This window comes from Phalacrocorax carbo, chromosome 3 (genome assembly GCF_963921805.1).
Source record: "Phalacrocorax carbo chromosome 3, bPhaCar2.1, whole genome shotgun sequence".
In the NCBI taxonomy this organism is placed as follows: Eukaryota; Metazoa; Chordata; class Aves; order Suliformes; family Phalacrocoracidae; genus Phalacrocorax; species Phalacrocorax carbo.
Window position 1 is genome coordinate 64277715 of NC_087515.1, and position 19569 is coordinate 64297283.

The 19569-nt window shown below is 42.1% G+C and overlaps 2 protein-coding genes across 12 annotated transcripts in view; one reads left to right on the forward strand and one right to left on the reverse strand.

Moving 5' to 3' along the window:
• Positions 1-364: 364 nt before the first annotated feature.
• On the reverse strand, positions 365-5121 carry LOC135312587 (retinoic acid receptor RXR-beta-like). 2 transcript variants are annotated; one of them, XR_010372193.1, is made up of 3 exons: positions 2759-5121; positions 2476-2603; positions 365-2143 (listed from the first exon to the last, which is right to left on the reverse strand). XR_010372193.1 is itself a non-coding variant. In XM_064447167.1 (3 exons), exons 1-3 carry the CDS (start codon positions 4906-4908, stop codon positions 2126-2128), a joined length of 564 nt encoding a protein of 187 aa, XP_064303237.1. In that variant the 5' UTR covers positions 4909-5121; the 3' UTR covers positions 365-2125. The 2 variants fall into 2 exon arrangements, 1 of the variants encoding a protein (XP_064303237.1); XM_064447167.1 differs by having other exon boundaries at positions 4491-5121.
• A 57-nt stretch (positions 5122-5178) lies between these two features.
• The window catches only part of REPS1 (RALBP1 associated Eps domain containing 1), a 71211-nt gene continuing 56820 nt past the window's right edge, over positions 5179-19569 (forward strand). For all 10 annotated transcript variants that reach the window (XM_064447156.1, XM_064447166.1, XM_064447158.1 and 7 more), the window contains exon 1: positions 5179-5555. In XM_064447156.1, coding sequence (XP_064303226.1) covers positions 5403-5555 — 153 coding nt within the window. In that variant the 5' untranslated portion in view covers positions 5179-5402. The remainder of the gene's footprint in view (positions 5556-19569) is intronic.

Sequence of the window (19569 nt, forward strand, 5' to 3'; positions counted from 1 at the left end):
GGAGGGACCAGAATGACCACATTGTGGTGAGTAACAACGTTGCTTCAGATCCACTGTTTGCTTGCTGAATGCTCCTTGCAGAGGCACCCTCCTTGTATGGAAGGAAAAAAACCAGTATCCCCCTCGTTGTTACTGTCTGCTGTGTGGCTCTGTGGGGAAAGGATTTTTTCATCCACTGTGGAAAATCTCATAGCCTTAAATGTGGGACACCCTTTTGATGGAGGAACAATGCCAGCAGGACTGGTAGAACAGAGGGTAGGTTCTTTGAAACCATGGTTCTTTGATGCCATTTCATGGAAGGTAAAGTCAGCAGCAGGTGAAACCTGACCATATGACAAAACTGATGTTTTTCAAAATTGCAAGAATGTAAACATCAAGGTTGGAAAGAGGTTGCAAACTGTAACACACAGAACACACAGAGAAATTGACAAAAGTATGGGTAAAAACATCTGTAAAGTGGCTATATTTGCATCAAAATGTTGCTCCTAAACAAAAGAAATAAGGATGCTCTTAGAAAAGCAGAACAGGGGCTTCTTTCATTTGTAAGTGTAAACAACATTCTCAAAATATTCTTCTGCCTGGGAATAAAGCACTCTACCTCCAAAGGTGTCTGCTTTTTTTAAAACCTCAGGCAGTAACAATAAAATAGCTCTAAAGTCTGAGACAGCAGTTTTTATAAACTTCTCCCATTCATTTCTAGCCTTAATCCACTTGTCTTTCCGCTAAAGAATCAGGACAGAACAAGTTCCCATAACTCCTGATGAGCTGCAAGTAGAGGAGTTTACTGACAGAGGTTGTAAAACCTGCTCCACAGCATTATGCGTGTGGAAGAATTCAGAAAGGCAATGACAAATAACCTCAGGGCCATTTTTCTAAACTTGGGGAACCAGCTGCAAGATGGAAAGTGGACCCAAATACATACTTTATAAGGTTGAAAATTATTTGAAGGTGCTTTAAGAAAAAACCAAAAAATCTGAGCATATAACTTACTGTAGTGCAAATAAGGTAGTACACGAGACCCACTGACTGTAGTAAGGACTCAGAGGCTCATCAAAAGCAGGCAGACCCTAGACATGGCACTTCCATGACACTTCATGAAGACTAGACCCTGCATACATGTATGAGTTATGTTTATTTTTAGAAAAGAGTCTCAGCACGTGTAACAACTTGTTTTTAGAAACCGATAGTAATTTCACAGCTGATAAAAGACACTGAAACCTCAGCAGTGTTTTAACTGGCATTTCCCTTAAATGAATAAAATGTTTCTTTTTTTTAGTAGCAATGAGCATACATACTTCTGGTCACATAACAAGTTGCAAAAGTATTATTTTTCTAAAAAAAAATGTTTTATTGATGTATAATTTGGCTCTGATTCTACGAGTTGTTATGGGCAGCAAAATACCCTTGTGCTTCCTGCCATCTGGGTCATTAGACTTGGCCTTCCTATGACGACGCTCATCTTCTCTGACTTTGATCTCTTAAAAGGATGACTGCTTTGATATCAATATATGTCATCTAATAGTTGCTTCACAGAAAACAAAATACAGTAAAATTAGGCACCATGGGGAGAATAGCTTAACTCTTAATTATTCAGATCTCTGAATTCTAAGAGATATTAAAAAGAGAGAATAAAAGCCAAGAAAAGTCCATCTTCTTGCTCTGTTTAAATCATAATTCAAGGCAGTTAAATCAAGTGTTTTATGTACCAAAAGCTGAAACTACTATATCAAAAGTGTATCACTAATGATCATTTTGGTGGGTATTTTGCCATAAACCATCTTCATTGCCTATCTAATACAAGCTCTGGGAAATTCTGTGATTCAGATCTTTCCAAACCAATAGAACTAAAAATAGAAATATAGTTTCATTGTTTGGGTCAGTTGCACTGAATAGTGCAAATACGGAGAAGTTAATATACCTTACAAACATGGAGGTGTACTATTTTCCTCAGTTCACCCTGTAGCAAACAGCATATTCTCCAGCCAAACAAAACAAATCCTCATTGAGAATCCACTGAAAAGATTTATATTTTTTATCTCAGTAGATGCGAAGCCTGGCCTGTTAGGAACAGGTGATGTTCTGAACAGCAGATCCCTTCTTGGCCTGGAGGTTTGCAAGGGGCCGATCAGGGGGAAGAGAGATCCTGCAACCAAACAGAGAAATGTTGTACCAGGACTCTCTGAGGCACTCTCTCTCCCACATGTAGATCTTGGGAATTAGAAATGAATTTGCTACACGTCATGTCATTCTTATTCCTTCTGCTCAGTCTGTGAACTAGCAGAAAGCAAGAAGCTAAGTTAATGGTATGGGAGCTGGATATGAGACTCAACAACCTGAAGGCCTTCAGCATGGTGCTACGCACAGTGAAAAGCCCGGCATATTCCCCCAAAGCATTCACCTCTCCAGTAAGCAATGGCGTGACATTTTCACACAACACATGATAGTTTTAGTGAAATGTACAGTTATTAAACTTACTTTGGAATTGTTTGGCATTTGGACATGTGGGAGTAGTCCATACCAGGGAACCTCCTCCCTGTAGTATTCTATGTCTTGTACAAACCGTTGCAGCCAAGTGATCCCCATTAATGTCAAGAGTGCGCAGGCTGCAACAATGCAAATAATAACATTGCAACTCAGTTAAAATAATAAGACGTTCAGATTAGTTTTAGACAGAAAACTCAAAATTATTTTTGACAATAAATATATTTTGGGATCCTTACACTGACTTACAAAGAACTTTATAGCTACAGATACATACATATATTAAACTTTCAAACTGCAGTGCCCAAACTGGCATATAATCACGGAACCTGTAAGAAGCAAAGGCGTTTGAACCCAATCATCTGCTAATAAGTGATTTAAAAACCTCTTCGACAAATGGCTCTGTGTAACTGATAGAATTGCACTATGCAATTTAGCTGTGGAGGAAAGGTTACATTCGTTTTACTTTAAATTCATTTTACTGATGTGACAATAGCTCCAATTAAGTGACCTATGATGCTAAGTTGGCCTTACCTAAGTCTATAAAATCATAATAACTAGATATAATATTTTAAAAGTTAATTATTTCTTCAGTATAACCTATTTTGAGGAGTTTCAATGAACTGAGAAACGTGATCAATCTGTGTGGTTTCATCATTAATATCATTTATGGTTGCAAAAACTTCATAATGGTACATTTCTGGGAAGATCCTTTTGTCTGTTATTTTAACTATAAGCTAACATATCAGTGGTTTTCTGAAACTTGAGTTAGCAGCAAAAGGATATACTGTGTATTTCAAATAGCAAGAAAGACGAATCTCTGCTTTAAGTTCAGAACATAGCTATCTTAAGGGTCAGAAAGGATGAAGTGCTTAAGGGAAGGACAGCAGCTGGCAACAGCAGTCTGGAAAAATTGGAAGACTTGTGAAGGAAGGTGAAATGGAAAAAGGGAAGGATAAATTAAAAATGAGAGGATGGCTCTAAGTACGAAGTACTGAACTGCCACCTCAGCAGGATTTAAGTCAGATCAGGTAGTCAAAAGGGCCTAGCAGGAGATGATGGCATTCTGCATAGGCCCTTTACTCCACCAGGGATGCAAGACTCCCTGCAGAAGCCAAAGTAGCTTGGAGGCAACTGTTAGTGTGCTGCAGTGACAGCATAGATTTACGCAGGGAAACACCACAGAATCCAGGAAAACAGAGCCCAGAGAGAGGCACATGGAACGACAGCTCTGGCTTAAGAGGTGAGTGAGCTCTTGCCCATTGTCGCTTGCAAGACAAATGTGCGGAGTTGTTCTCCAGGCTGTTTCTTGTTGCACATTACATGGTGCTGCTGTGGGAGGTGCTGAGGGTGGGAAGTGATGGCAGTCACCTCCGTGTGGCAGGGCCCACACCACAGAACGGCTCGTTCTGTGGCCGCTGCTCACAGCCCCTGTGCCAGTGGTGGGCCATGTGGGGAGGGCCTTGTCCTGCACCCATATCATAGGGAATCATGGAATGGTTTGGGTTGGAAGGGACCTTTAAAGGTCATCTAGCCCAACCCCCCTGCAGTGAGCAGGGACATCTTCAGCTACCCCAGGTTGCTCAGAGCCCCGTCCAACCTGACCTGGAATGTTTCCAGGGATGGGGCAGCTGCCACCTCTCTGGGCAACCTGTGCCAGTGTTTTACCACCCTCATTGCAAAAATTTTTTCCTTATATCCAGTCTAGTCTACCCTCTCTTAGTTTAAAACCGTTATCCCTTGTCCTGTCACAACAGGCCTTGCTAAAGAGGTTGCCCCATCTTTCCTATAGTCTGCCTTTAAGTACTGAAAAGCTGCAATAAGGTCTCCCCGCAGCCTTCTCTTCTCCAGGATGAACAACCCCAACTCTCTCAGCCTGTCCTCGTAGGAGAGGCGCTCCAGCCCTCGGATCATTCTTGTGGCCTCCTCTGGACCCGCTCCAACAGGTCCACGTCTCTCCTGTGCTGAGGGCACCAAGGCTGGGTGCAGCACTCCAGGTGGGGTCTCACCAGAGCGGAGCAGAGGGGCAGAATCACCTCCCTCGAAGGGGAAGCCACGGGGAGGCCGCCTCGGGGAGCCGCCCGGCGCCGCGGCGGCCTCTCTGCCGGCCGGCGGAGCCTCGCGGGGCCGGGGCGGTGGCGGGGGCAGGGCTGCCGCGCATCCCCCGCGCCGTTGGGCAAGGGGGTTCCTCGGGATGCGGGGGGGGCTGTGCAGGCACGGCCAACCCAGAGAGAGAGGGACCCGCGCCGCCGCCGCCCCGGGACGGCGGGAGGGTTCCCCCGCGGCCAGGTCCCGCACCCCGAAGTGAACTCCGCCGCTCCCCGGGGCCAACTCGGCTCGGCTCGCCTCCCGCCCCGCCACACCGGCAGGGGGCGCTGCCGCGCACAGCCGGGCACCGGGAAGGGGGCGGTGCGCCTGGGCTGCCATCACTGCCCCCTCCCTCCGGTGGAGGCGCCGGCGGCGGGGATCGCCATTGGCCCTTTTTCACTGCTAACCCCGTCCCCCGGGCCTGGCGCTTCCGCCGCTGCTCGCGCGGAGGGACGGAAGCGGCGGCGCGCAGCACCGGGCGCTCTATCCCGTCTACCCCTCAGGGGGCGCGCGCTCGCCGGCCGGTCGGCGCAGGCGCAGGGGGAGGCGCGCAGGCGCGCCGCCGCGTGGGCGGGAGGGCGGGCCGGGTGGGCGGTTGGTGGGGGGAAGGTGTGAGCGGCCGCTCGCGCGCGGCGGTTGGCTGAGCCGCGCGGCGGCAGCGTCGTCGCCGTCGTTCCCCCCGTTTCTCCCCACCCCCCCCCCCCCCCGCCCGCAACGGGCCGGGCGGCGCGAGCCAGCCCCGCACGCTCCCCGCTCCCCTCCCAACCCCCGCCGGGCCGCCGCCGTTGGATGCGGGACGGCAGCGCGAGCGCCGCGCGGAGCCGGTGCGTAAGATGGAGGGCCTGACGCTGAGCGAGGCGGAGCAGCGCTACTACTGCGACCTCTTCTCCTACTGCGACACCGAGAGCACCAAGAAGGTGGCGTCCAACGGGCGCGTCCTGGAGCTGTTCCGCGCCGCCCAGCTGCCCAACGACGTGGTCATGCAGGTAGCCCTCGCGGGCCCCGGGGGGCGGCGGGACGGGGCACCGCCCTGGCGGCACAGCCCGCGGGGGGAGGCAGCCCCCTTCGCTGCTGCCGCCCCTTCCCTCCGCGCCCCAGGCCGGCCCTCGCCCTACGGCCCGCCCGGCAGCCCGTTGGCGGGGGTGGTCCCGGCAGCGGCGGCGGGCCGGGGCGGGACCCGCCGGGAGGCTCGGGGCTATTGTCCGGCCACCTGAGCCCGGGCGGAGCGGGGAGGCTGAGCCCCTCGGCGGCGAGGGAAAGGCGCGGGGCGCAGCGGGCTGCGTACTTGTGGGGCCTCTGGTAGCGAGGCTGGGAAGGGGCTGGAGGTGCGCTCTGCTGGCGGTGTCCAGCGAGGGGTAGGAAAGCGTCTTGTCGGCAGAGGCCATCCAAAGCGTGAGGACCCCAAAGCATTTTGGGGATGTGAGGGAGATTCGTCCCGCAGTCTGCTGCTGAAGAGCACCGCAGAAGGAAACCTGGGTTTGTATTGTTGGGTGTTGCTGACGCTAATCCACTTTGACTAAGCTGTGCAGTGTTTTTTGGGCATCATTTTCCAGCAGGTATTAAGTTACCTGTAGTCATCAAAACACTTCTAACAAAGGAAAACGCAGTGCTAAGAATGACACCAGCCTATACTTGCAATACATATGTGCACAGCTTTAGCACTGAATTCTTTGGCCAGGTTGCGTCTAAAAAGTGTAGCAGTATTACAGAGCTGCCGACATCAAAAAAGGGAAGGTCTGCTCCAGTCTGTCTTGTGTAATTATTTGAGGAAAGTATTCCCAGAGATCCATTCTTATGAATGGCTGTTTGCAGTGATTCGCTGCTTCTGCAGTTCCCTCTGTCGTGGTTCGATGCTTTAAAGTTTATGTAGTGTTTTGAGCTGTTGTGGGTAAAACTATCAAAAAAGCCATGCTGATTTTTATGCAGTTTCATCCTCAGCCTAGTATGATAAGCAGCCCTTTTAACAACACATTAAAGTTACCATAGCTGGAAAGAGAGTACACAAATTCCAGCATTCTGAGATTTAGTACCAGATTCAAGAGAATTCTTATACTTGACTGGGGTCACTGTTGATGTGTTTTGTGCTCCTAAGAGCAATTTGATTAGTTAAAATTAACTCAAGATGCAAAAAAGTGGAAGAGAGCTGAATAAGAAATGCTTCTTACTGGTAAAACTAGTAATCTCTTATTTGATGACTTGCTAGACTGGACTTAATGGTAAGAGAGTCTGCATGCTCAGTGTTATGAGTGAGGTTTCTCAAGGGCCACCCACTGCTGCTTTTTGTTTACAGCCAATCAGTTTCAGCAGAATCACCCCAGGAAAGTGAATGTTTACATGTTTGTTTTATTTAAAATCTATTTTCCATAAAACTTCTGGATTACTTTAAAAATAAAGTAGGCTAGTGTTAGAGATTTTGTTTTATGCAGGGATTTGGTGCAAGGAATTGGGAAGGCTTGGTATTTTGAATACAAGTGGCCATAGATTATATCCTTATCAGTTGCAGAGGAGGTGAAATATTTTCTTGCAAAGTAGATCACATCTGAAGAAGAGAAACTACTCAGGCATGGTTCCATGGGTTCTATGTAAATTAACTCAAGAAGCAGGCCTGGCTTATCACTGTAGTGATCTCAAGGAAAACCTTGCAGTTAAAACGGCAAACAAGATATTAGATTGCATGAGGAATGAGACTGTAAATAATACAAAGAAAGTCAAAATGTCCTTAGCAGTTTGACCCATTGTGAATATCTTGTGCAGTCACTGTTAGTCACCTGTAAAGTACCTTGTACTTCTGAGGGAGAGAATCTAGCTGTCTGGTGATTGATTCTATGTTCTCATTGAAATAGGGCTGTACCTCAGGTTATCACAGGCATGAATACATTGGATGAGGTTCTTCCAAGGGACATTGCATTTGATGCTTTGAAAGCTGTGACTAGGTAACTGAAGATTGCTTGATGATATAGCTTAGGAAACAAGGAAACCCTGTGAAGGAGTGTTGTGGTTTAGCCCCAGTTAGCAACAAAGCACCACACAGCTGGAGTTTTCTTTGACCAGATGGTGCTGTGTTCTTACCCGTTCATTTGATGCACCTGATGCTTGTGGGGTAAGGAACTTGATTCAGTTGTTCAGTTCTCATGTAATCCTGGAATGCAAGTGTAGCACTAGTTACGTGAATGCTGAGTACCTTTGTAGGTCTGCAAAACATTGTACAAAATGACCACTGTTCAAACTCACAGAGTAAGTAGTCCTGAGGAAGTACCTCAGAGTTTTTCCTCTGCAGTAGTACAGGTCTGTAGATACCTTTGAATAATTCTGAATTGATTCTGTTGGAAATTAAAATGTGTGACAGTTGCATTTTTGGACCTGTAACTTGTTTTGCTTGCAAATCTGTTGTTTAAAGGCTGGATACACATGCAACCTGTCCTGCAAAGAGTTATGTTTGTGAGATTTCTGCCTTGCAAAAGAAGTTAATATGTGTGATTAACTGTTCCTAATAGTTCTCACTTCTGCCTCTAAGGGACACTGTCAGCTGCCTGTTAAGTGGGAATAAATGAACATATAGAAGACTGAAAAAGTTATGGTTGCTGTATCCAAATCATATACTCACAAAGCAACAAAACCCTGGAGAAGAAAAGCTGTATGTCCACTTAATACACATCTACAAAAGGACGGCCTTGGAACAAAAATACCACAAACTGTGTTAGTCTTAACCACACGTGTGGGAATACCAGCCTTTATTAACCTGTATTTCTGCCTTTCTGTGCACGTCCTTGAGCTTAGCATTAAGGTAGAAGATTTGCTTAAAACAGTGAATAAAAGTATGTGTCTTGGGATAACAAGTCCAACCGCTTCATGACAGTTATGTGAGACTAAATTTCTCTCAGGGTGTGGTTTCACATTGCAGCTGAACCAATCTAATGGTGAGTTGCCACTGAAGGAGGTGGTTCAGTCTTTCCCTGTCCCTCAGCCATGTGCTCCTGCTGCCGCTTCTCCTTGCAAAGATGCTAGTGCGTGGCTGATGCTGTTGTATGCTGGCATCAGGGGCTACACAGGTAGAAAATTCATCACAATTTTTTGTTGATTTTAACTGTATCAGCTAACAGTGGGGTTGAACGAATGTCAGTGCTGGCACAAGGAAAACCCTTTGCTGATGAAGGGGAAGAGGAAAACTTCCCTCTTTCTAGAGCAACTGGGTATTTCGGTTGTGACCTAGCATGGGTTTCGTGGTAGCTTAAACCACTAGGAGGTGGAGCTGCCTTATGCTGGCACAGACGTTCATTTGAACAGACAGTGAGCTGGTTCAGGGAGCTTGTTCAGCCAAAAATTAGGGGGTTTTGTCAAATTATTTTTCACTTGACTCAGCTGCCTGAGCTCACGGCTCAGTTGCGTGTGCATTGGTCTTTGTATTAGCAAGGAGTATGATACAACACAAGCGATTCTGAGGAGCTGCCATCCACCCTGTATGTGTATTTCAGAAGCGTTCCTTTGCTCAAATTCACGCCTGGTCCTGTAGACTGAATGTTAGCTGGGATACATTAGGTGCTCTCCTAGAGTGTATCTTCTAGGTTAGCTTCATACAAAAGAAATCTAGTTGCTTGTTCTGGAGTGACTGACCGCACAGTATGAACCAGAGCAGTGAGGGTGAGCAGGAAATCGGTTTCAAAAGCACATTTCACATCTGACCTAAAATGCTAATGTAGGTAGGTTATTAAAGTCAGCTCTTGGTGCCTCTGTGCTGGTGGTGAAGTTGCTTGTAAAAGCTACAGTCAGTGAAAACACGTATTGTGACATTCATTACTTGTGCATGGGATTAATATAATAGCTGTCCCATTTATTCAATTTGTAGAATTCTTATTTAGGTGATTTAATCAGAGTTTTATGAACTTGCACTCTTTGATCACGAATCATAGAAACTAGATTTAAATGCTTGATTTGCATCGAGAAGCAAGTCAGTTGTATGATACTCATCTGAAATTGAGTCAAGGCATCTTGCTTTAAAATACAACATTACTATAAAACAAATACGTGAGCACTTGCATGTACTTTCTCTAAAATGAATGAATTGTCATCTTTGATGTTGGCAATGTACAACAACATTACTCAACTTCTAATTTAGTGTTAGAAAGTCTTGGAAATGACAGATAAATCATACAATTATGCCCAATTTCTTCAACTACGACATGCTTGCATTAGCCCATTAAAAACCTAGTGTAAAGCCTATTTTTGGCTCTTGTTAACCAATATCAAGCTTTTTTCATTTCCAAGGAGTCTTAGCAGACAGATTAGGTTTTTTGTTTTTGTGTTATTGATGGAAAAAATTACTGTCTCTGGTTGTCTACCTCAGCTCTGTCAGTTCTCTGCCTTTGCATCGAAAGTTGCAAGAAAGTGTGAACCTGTGATGCAGCTGCTACATCACAAAGTCCAGACTCTTGGTGTAAAGCCTCATTCATCAGCTACAATTTCTGCTCTGTGGAGGAAAACAGCTAAGGTGCAAGCATATGCTGCCTTCTCTTGTTCTTCGGGTGATAGCTTTTGGCAAACAGGGAACAGAGAACGTGGGACAGTAGTTTCTTCAGATGCCAGTGCTTATCTGTGGCATGCAGTGCAATTATAATTGGCGTTATAATCCATAGGCAGAACGTGGCAAAGCAAAATTGCAGGTTTTTGATTTAAAATGTTGACCTCTCTTGGAGAATGGATGTAGAGAAAAAGGGATCTAAGAAAATACAAACTTGTTCACAGTGATGCACAAAGACTACTTGTTTATCAAATCAGTAGAATTTACTAAATGACAACTGCAAATGGAAGCTGAGCTGGGGCATGCTTATTATTACCTGTGTGGTGCAAGCATGCAGAAGACTCAGCCTCGTTCTGGTTAATTTGCTGAATTTATTATCTTTCCAGAACTGGTGGGGTAAGTTAGAATTCCTTATACGCTGCAAATCCCATGCCTTCCTTTCAGTGATTTGCAGTATATTTAAAAATACATAGCACTTTCAGATCTTAAAAAAAAGTTCATTGTGTAAAAAGTTCTCCTATCCTAAGAGTGGTCTTTACCTAATCTGCAAGCAAGCTCAAGTTTTAAAAAGAAATCACTTAGTTGAATCCAACCCATACATTTTGGGTTTATATTTTTCTATTTTAGAGCTTACAGCTTTTCCACATGACAAAATAAAATTAGTTTTGATTTCTTCTGAGGCAGGATTGACAACAGGTATTCTTCCAGTGTAGAAATGTACAACTACAGCATTTTTTTTTCTTACTCATCCTTAATCTTTTGTTAGTCTGAGCACCATAATTGATGAGTCTGTAGCCTTTTAGGATTATAATTGTATGTAGTTTATATATATTTATGTTTTTAAAGGATATTTGTACATACATTATGTTGTATATCTGTTCTCATTTAAGAAATAAGAACTGTTAGAAATCTGTTGTAAATACAATCAGTGCCTGGATCTGCAGTTAAGAGTATCCAGTTTGGTGAATTACATATTTTTTTTCCCTCAGATGTTATTGTAACAGAGTATTTTTCTTTCCTCTCAGCTGAGCAGTAGGCTAGTTTTGTTTCTCTAATGATGAGGTATATAAGCAGTCCACTTTCTGTTAATGTCAGAAATGGCTCTTAGTTCACAGAATACAAACCAGACTGTGCTTCTGAGTTTTCTGCAGAATTCTGGCAAAAATGTTTACTTTAATGATGTTACCCTCACACAGACTATAGTGAGCTGCAAATTGTTGTCTCTTTACCATTAATTAGTTCAAGTAATCTCGTATCTCAGCAGTGGTTAGTCAGAGAATAACCATTGTTTTTGAAACAAAAGGCAGGAAGTTAATGACAAAATTTTAGGAGTGTAGATTAGGTCTGTTAGACTTATATTTGTTTTCAGCTGATTTCTGAGTGTAATTGACTGGCATTCATACTGTATAGTCTCTTATATAGTAAATAATTCCTTCATAATTCTGTATGCCAGCACAGCACTCAACTAATTTCAAGTATCACAGCTCAGCTTTGTTTGAAAACAGTTTGGTTTTTTTTTCTTTTTAAATGTGCCATCAGATGATAGCAGGGATGATTAATATCCGTTCTGACACGACTGGATAAATTCTAAAATTATTCACAAATATCAGGGCCTTTGGCAAATGCAGCTGTCTTAAAAGCAAGCTAGCTGTACAAAATTATCTATTGTAAACTTGATATTTTTCTGGTAAAGACGATTCCTTTGTATTAGAAGTTGTGAGCAATTCACCCACTGTCTGTGAAAACCTGCAAACATGCCTTCATCTTAGTCTGATCCTCAATAAATATTACTACAGATACTGTGAAATTATGGGACTTTGCTGGCTGTCTCTATGACTTGTCAATTATATTTGCTAGCTTTCAAAATATTCATCCTTACAGACAAGTTTCACACCTACTAGGTCATAAATATTTGCTGTTTAGATTAGACCTTGTTGTAGAATTCCTAGACTTCAAATTGGAGTTCTGCTCTTTGCTTAAATGAGTTTGAAGTCAGAAGTGAGTGTGGGAGCGATATGTTGACTATCAGGTTTTTTTCTTGCTCGAGTTCCAGTAACTGTTAGTGTAAGATGAGATTTCCCACTTGTTCATTTTCCTTTACCATTTCTTTAGACCCTAGGGATTTTATCAAGACAGCAGTCATTCTTTTTAAAGTAATTTAAGTCATTCTTCTTCAACTAACTTAATGAGTTTGTGACCATGTTTGTGACTTGCTTGTTTTTCCAACTGGGGTTGGTGTCTACAGAGTTAAATTATCCCTTGCACTTGTTACAGAAAAAAAATACATTATAGCTTAGACTTGCCTGTGTATAGGAACTGTGTTTTGATAGATTAAAGGAGTTGGAAAAGATGACAGTCTGGCCTGAATTTCTGGAATGACTGACTTCTGACACCTAAAATGATCCTGAAGTATGGTAACAGAGAAATTAGTAGACTCAGTTTCAGCTAAATCATTCAACTTCAGTAATCCCAGAAGAGGGTGACCAGGTCTGAGCTGTGTAATTTTCAGCATTAGGTGCTAACTTACTCCTGCTTCAGACTATTAGTTGTGAATTTTTTAGAAAAGTCTGTTCTTACTGCAGTAGTGTGTGTGACTTTTTTCTGAATTAAAATGTCTTAAACCATTTAAGACTTAGTTTTAGGAGGTCTATTCTGAGTCTCAAATGTAGCTCTGTAAATGTGCAGGTTTTAGAATTTTAACTGAGGTTTGTTTAAACTTTGATAAACACATTGTTAAGACTTATAAAGGGAGAAGGATTGCAGTGTGAAGCTAAGTGACTAATTAACACTGGTCAGATTGATGCTTACAGGGAAATGGATTGAGATGGGAAAGCGGTGAGAAGTAGTGGGCACAGTAGCCTCAAGTAGACTTGTATGGAAGTGCTCAGGAGTAACAAGACCAGATCTGAGCAGTCCTGTATGACCAGGCCAAAGCATGACTGCTAATCCTGAGATCAGAGAATGCCTTAATCTTCATTTTACACTAGCAGAAAGCCAGAAGCTTGTGTGCCTTCTTTGAGGCTTTTCTGTCTTATGTTTGTTCTGGCACAGTTTTGAAAGGTGATGTGTGGAGAAAATATTAAAATCAAAAAGTAAAAAACCAACTATTAGTGAGGAATATCAATTGCTGGAATGCTTCAATTATAAAGGAGGTCTGAAAGGAATCAAAATGTCTATATAAGTGCTATTCTCTTCAACATTTAGCACTTAAGTAGAAATTTTGCAGGAAGAATATTCAGCTTATTGCTGTATGACAGGAGCATCCACAATTAGAACATCCACGTGACCTCCCTTGCACTATTTTTTTTGGAGTAATAATCTGAAATACTGAATATATTATTGCTGCAAAATATCTCTGCCTCCTGAAGCTAGAGGCTTTCTGGGTGCTTATATGGATACTTTGGCTGCTACCGTTTGTTCCAGAGAATACAATCATTTGAGTGTTATAGAATCACCCTGGAGTCTCAAATCGTCGTGTACTGGCTCATGCACTGAGAGTTCTTGCTAAAGTGTGTTTCTTATGTCTATTGCTTGAATTCTTTGTGGCACCACTAGGAGAAAGGAGACACCCTTCTTCTGAGGGCAGTTCTTAGCAGCCTGATACAGGAATATATCTTTCCCTTCTAAGGAGGGTTTTTTTGGGCAATGCAAAGAAGTTGGAATTGCAAGTGCTCTTGATGTGACATTCTGTTCAGTTGCCTCATGTCAACCTTATTTGCTCTACTTAAATGCAAAGCACACAACTTTCTGGAGGCTGCAGCCTTACAAGAAGTTTAGAGTCAAATAAACAAAACTACTGCTACCAGCTGTATGTTCCCATCTATCTTGTAGCTACTGTGGTGTTCATTGGTTATATAGTAGACAGATTCAATTTAATAAAAAAGCAGATAACTAACAGGGCAACTTTTTGCTGGCTAACAGAGTGCTCATACTGTGTGATCAGATAGATGAGCATCAGTTAGTGCTCAGGAATGGGGAGCCATGCAGCTGAGAGCAGAGGAGGGAGGAGCTATTTAGGTTAACCAGTAATGTGAAAATGCATAGGAAGAGGAGACAGGTATGTGGAATATCTCCTTTTAAAGAACCTCTCTTTATGCATTGAGAATGAAAAATGGTTCTGTAGGTCCCCAGGGTGTCTTTTGCTGCTTCAGATTTTTTTTATTTCCAGTTTTTCTTGCTGCTTTATTACCATTACTGCTCCTAAGGTACCTTTCTCGTGAGCATGTACTCTGCCAGAAGAACAGCAGTAGAGAAAATCTTAATGCAAGCAAAGAGCAACTCTGCCTTGAGGTCTTCCAGCTATGACTTTTTATGTGACAGGAGAGTAGTTGCTTTCTAAGTGAGTGTTCATCTGGCCGTCTGGATTTTCTTTTGTTGGTGCTATTGAGCATATAGCACTGAACAGTAGTAACGAGATATATATAATATTATTGTATGCTATCATATATTATAAAGATATATTTTATGTATAACATATATAATACAGTAGTACTGAACATTGAGCCCCATGTTGGTGCCAAAAAGGACTTCCGTGGTTTAGCCCCAGCCAGCAATGAAGGACCACACAGCTGCTTGCTCACTCCCCCCACCCCTGCCACCCTCCCTGCTGGGATGGGGAGAGAATCAAAAGAGTAAAAGTGAGAAAACCTGTGGGTTGAGATAAAGCCAGTTTAATAGGTAAAGCAAAAGCTGCATGCACAAGCAATGAAAACAAGGATTTGTTCACTACTTCCCATGGGCTGGCAGGTGTTCAGCCATCTCCAGGAAAGCAGGGCTCTATCATGTGTAATGGTTACTTGGGAAGTGACACCGTCACTCCGAAGGTCCCCCTCTTCCTTCTTCTTTCCCCAGTTTTATATGCTGAGCATGATGTTGTATGGTGTGGGATATCCCTTTGGTCATTTGGGGTCAGCTGTCCTGGCTGTGCACCCGGCAAAGCATGGGAAGTTGAAAAAAGTCCTTGACTAGCGTAGACACTACTTAGCAACAACTAGAACATCTCCACATTAGCATCACTGTTTTCAGCACAAATCCAAAACATAGCCCTATACTTGCAACAATGAAGAAAATTAACTCTATTCCAGCTAAAACCAGGACAGTATGTCAGAAAAAGAGTATGCTTATTTATTCTGTCCTGTTTTAAGGGTATTTGGCAGTAACTTGTTTATGACTTACAGTCAAGTAAGACAGTTTATGGCTCTAGGTCTTTGAAGGAATGGCCCCTCTAAATCAGTATCTTGAAATTCTTTGTAGTTGCATGTAGGATGCATCTGCCTCATCTTTGTGGATTGATTGATGGTGGTTATCATGTACTACCAAATCAAGAAGGGACCTACTGACCTCTAGAGAGCTGTGGAGCTCTGCATAAGAGGCTGTGCAGGTAAGATTCATGTGTATGGCTTGTAACAGCTTTTGTAGGAGCTGTTAGCGAGACCGCAGACTTTGATTGCGAATGGAAAAATCAAAGCCACTGCATTGCGAAGTGTCTTTGATAAGTGAGTCTAATCTGCCATGAACATACGTGTTACCAGGAACAATAGGAGATGCTGCAGACCACCTTTGGAATGGGCTGAAGTCAGGAATGACCTAAAATATACCTGATTCAAAAAGTACTGCAGTAAGTGAAAATTCTGTGGGTGTTTGTTGTGTGTGTGTGGTGTTAAACATATTCACTTGCTAAGATATATATTTTGCGCATCTGTCATAAATCAGAGTTTTAAATTTTCAGTGCTTTTTGTCTGCTGCTTTTCTATTAACAGTGAAATCATTACTCCAAATCTGCCAACCTTACTTAGGGAGTGGACATCCTTGTAAAACAGATCCCAAAGTACAGGGGCAGAATCATTCCTCTGAGGCTTAAAATACTGTGTCATTTTTTGATCAGTTAATTAACTTCTTTATTTCTGATGTGATTAATTCTGAAATTTTATTTGAAACATATGTTTGAACCTCAAATGACCTATGGAATGGGAAAGTTTAGTTCTAAGTATCTATAGACAACTAATTGTCAGAGCTAATGAGTAGTTTTTTTCTTTCTGTTTTGGTGTTTTAGCAGTGTGCAGTGTGAAAATCAAGGGCGGAGGAGTATTAGGAGAGGCTCAGACAGTAGGAGACTCTAAATAGTTCATTGCCAGAGAGCATGTGTCATCTTGGAAGTCCTCCAGCACTATTGGTTTTATTTCTTTAAAGGCATTGACTGTCAGTAAGACTTAACAAATAGTAAGGTCTTCCTTTTATGCAACAAAGTACAATGTCCCAAATATACCCTGTGACTGCGAATTCTTAGTATCAGCTAATTAATCACATTTACTGCTATGCTTCTTAAGTACCTATTAAGATAAATGTCTATATTGGCGGTAATATTATACTTGCTGTTCAGCACATGAACATTACCTGCTTTACACTTAGGAATTAGGTATAGAAGTTCTTCATATCCTTCTTAAATTTGCAAATAATCTTCAGAGCTATTTAAGACTGTTTAAGTGTTTGTTGTATATTGCTAATAGCGCTGAAACATGGAATTCAGAGCAATACTTGGACTGTTTCTTTCAGTGGCATTTTTTTGTCCTGTCTCCAGTTTTTTTTCTTGTGTGCCACCATGTGCCAAGGTTTGTGGAGAACTAGGTCAGAGGCTTGACTTGGTTAAAAATAACTTATCAAAAGAAGGATCTTTGTCAGTTCTCTGTCTAGTTCCTGCTACGCAGTGCTGTCAACAACTGTTGCATCTGAGAAGCTACCTGTCAAGTAAAATTCTTCTGAAGAAAAGTTAAAATCTTCATTAATAACTGCTTTGTCCAGTTGATGATGATAGGTGAGAGAATGTAGTTAGAAAACTGTGTCAGGCTATGGTCTGCAAGAGACAGATTGAGATAAATGAAGTGACAGGAATTGATCTATTGGACAGTGGTTGCAGAATAACAAGATTAGAAGGTAACAAATTGTGAGGAAAGAAATGTATTCAATCTAGGAAAAAAGTATGAAAGAGGTTTTTATAGGTCTTTGGTAGGTGGTGATGGTCAGGTTTTTTTTCTGCTACAATAGCAATGATTAGGAAATATATTTTCAACTCCTCTTATATATCCCCAGATTACGTTACGCTATAGAGATGCAGTTAGTTTTTGTAGCTGAGGTGAGTGAATTATGTGAATTTGGGAGAGTACATTTGCAGGACAGCATAGTCTAGTACCCAGTTTGAGGCTGTATTCCAACAAACTTTCAATTTGGAAAACATCCTGTCATATCTGTTTAAGTCTGCAAAGAGCTTTAGAATTCTCAGCAATGAATTGCTGCATATGGGATAGAGAAATAACATTGTTGACATTATAATGTTTTAAACTGTGAATCAAAATCAGTCTGTAATTAGTTATATTTTTATTAAATAACCTAAAACCAAATGCAGGTTATTCTTTTTAAGGTTTTTAAGGTTTTTAGCTTTTTTATCTAAAGTAAACCATTAGGTTTTTTATTGCTTGCGTTTCATTAAGAGGTTGCTGTCAATATGCACAGTAAAACTCAAAAATCATGTACTGTATACTGAAGCAGAGGTATATTCATAGGGTCTGGTTTAACTCAAGTCTGTATCAAATATTGTAAAATGAATGTGAAAACTTGTTTTGTACCTCTGGTCCATGATTTATATGACTTTGTTCCTGGCTATTGTTTCATTTAAACATAAGAAAAACTTTCTTACTGTAAGGGTGATCAAACACTGGGAAAAGTTGCTCAGAGGGGTTGTAGAGTCTCCTTCCTTGGACAGATACTCAAAATCCAGTTGGGCATGGTCATAAGCAACCTGCTGTGGCTCAGCTTGCTTTAAGCAGCAGGAGTGGAGAGGAGGATCTCCAGTGTACCTTTCCAAGCTTGGCTATTCTGTGATTCTATGTAGGGTTTCTTTATGTTTATTAATTAAAGAAGTCTTACACTGACAATACAAACATGAAAATTCTGTCCTAGTCACAGTAGGACTATTAGAATACCCCAAATTAAGAATGTGTTAGTAAAATCAGGACCAAAATGTATATTCTGAATCTCAATTCTTCTTTCTTGCTTTATATCAGTATGAGATTTTTTAGTGGATAGACTTGTGTTAATGTCTTGGTTCCAATGAGGTGATACAAAAGGTCCTCGTTTGAGCTTGTTCACTCCCTTCTCCTGTCAGCGTACACAATGTGTGTTGTAACTTCCAACCTTCAAAAGTTGCCTTGAAGTCTTGCCTCTTACCACCCTCTGGTATGGAACAGTAGGTACTTTAATAACTCTCCAAGCAGATTAAATACTTTTATCTTTACTATGTAGGTGGCATGCATGTTGCTTCATTTATTATTTTACCATTGAAGTCATTCCTGCTTAAATACTGTTGTACTTTTGTGTGAATAGTGTTTACAGATAGTGGCTTGATTTGCCTTGTAGAAGAACCTGGGGGCTGGGGGACTGTGATGCTCTGGAAGACTTTCCCAGAGAGGTTTTCTGAGTTCTGGAGAGTGTGTTTCACCACATTTCATAAAGATGTGATTGGCTCCACTTCACCTGGAATTTTTAAAGGTTCTCAAGTTTTTTTGGTTCACAAACTGTTCCAAGTTCAAAGAGCACTTATTTGAAACTTGTAAGAGTCCTAGAAGGTATGTGCTTGAAATGGTGCCCTTTATCAACATACTGCTTCCTGTGCATGTCTGATCTGTGCCAACTCCTGATATTGTTGATGCTGCTGTTACTTCTTTGCAGTATGATGGCTGAGCATGTGATTTCGTAATTTACAGCTACTGCACTGAGGGTTTTTTCTTTTGTATCAACAGCTTTCAGCAATTCTGGAGCTTCACAGAGCTGTTGGCCTTAATCCAGTTAATTGCAGTGGTGTGACCTCAGGATCTTCTTATCTAAGGAGATGGAAACAGTCATGGAGCATTTTGTCTTGAAGATGGCTCTGCATTCTTTGAAGAGTTTAAGGAAATTCCTTATCCTCTCTCTTCCTAAGAAGCTGAAAGCCCTAAACATAAATCTCAGAGAACCAATCCCTTGATTATTTTTTATTATTATTCCCCCTGCCCGTTCCCCCCCCCCCCGGCCCCCATCAGTATAGCTTATTACCTGTTGAATTTTGAAATCCTCCTTCAAAGAAATTATAGATAGGCTGTTTTGAGTATGTTCAAGCATGCTGCCAGTCAGCAGAGGACCCTCCACTAGATGGTTGCATTTAATGATTTTACTCAGTCTTCAGTCCTGTTTCTGATGGGGTTACATTCTGTGTTTGAAATAGAGGACTCCTTTAGCTAGCTGTGGGTGAATTTGACAGCTACTTGTTCAGCAGCATATGGGCATTCTGTTTTTTTAATCCTTTTTTTCTTGATACTTACATCTGGCATATTTTCTACATTTTTATCTATTTACTTTGAATCCATGCTTGTCTTTCCTTTCTAATACTTACCTGCCATGGTAGCATAATTATTAATTCAGTTTTTCACTGAAGTTTTTTACAGTCTGGCAGTACT

Excerpts from the sequence above, each read along its gene's own strand:
- LOC135312587 (XM_064447167.1), bottom strand. The coding sequence starts at position 4,908 with ATGGCAGCCCAGGCGCACCGCCCCCTTCCCGGTGCCCGGCTGTGCGCG. Across the intron at positions 2,604-4,490 it reads TGCCCCTCTGCTCCGCTCTG|CCTGCGCACTCTTGACATTA; the intron begins GTGAGACCCCAC and ends GCATTGTTGCAG.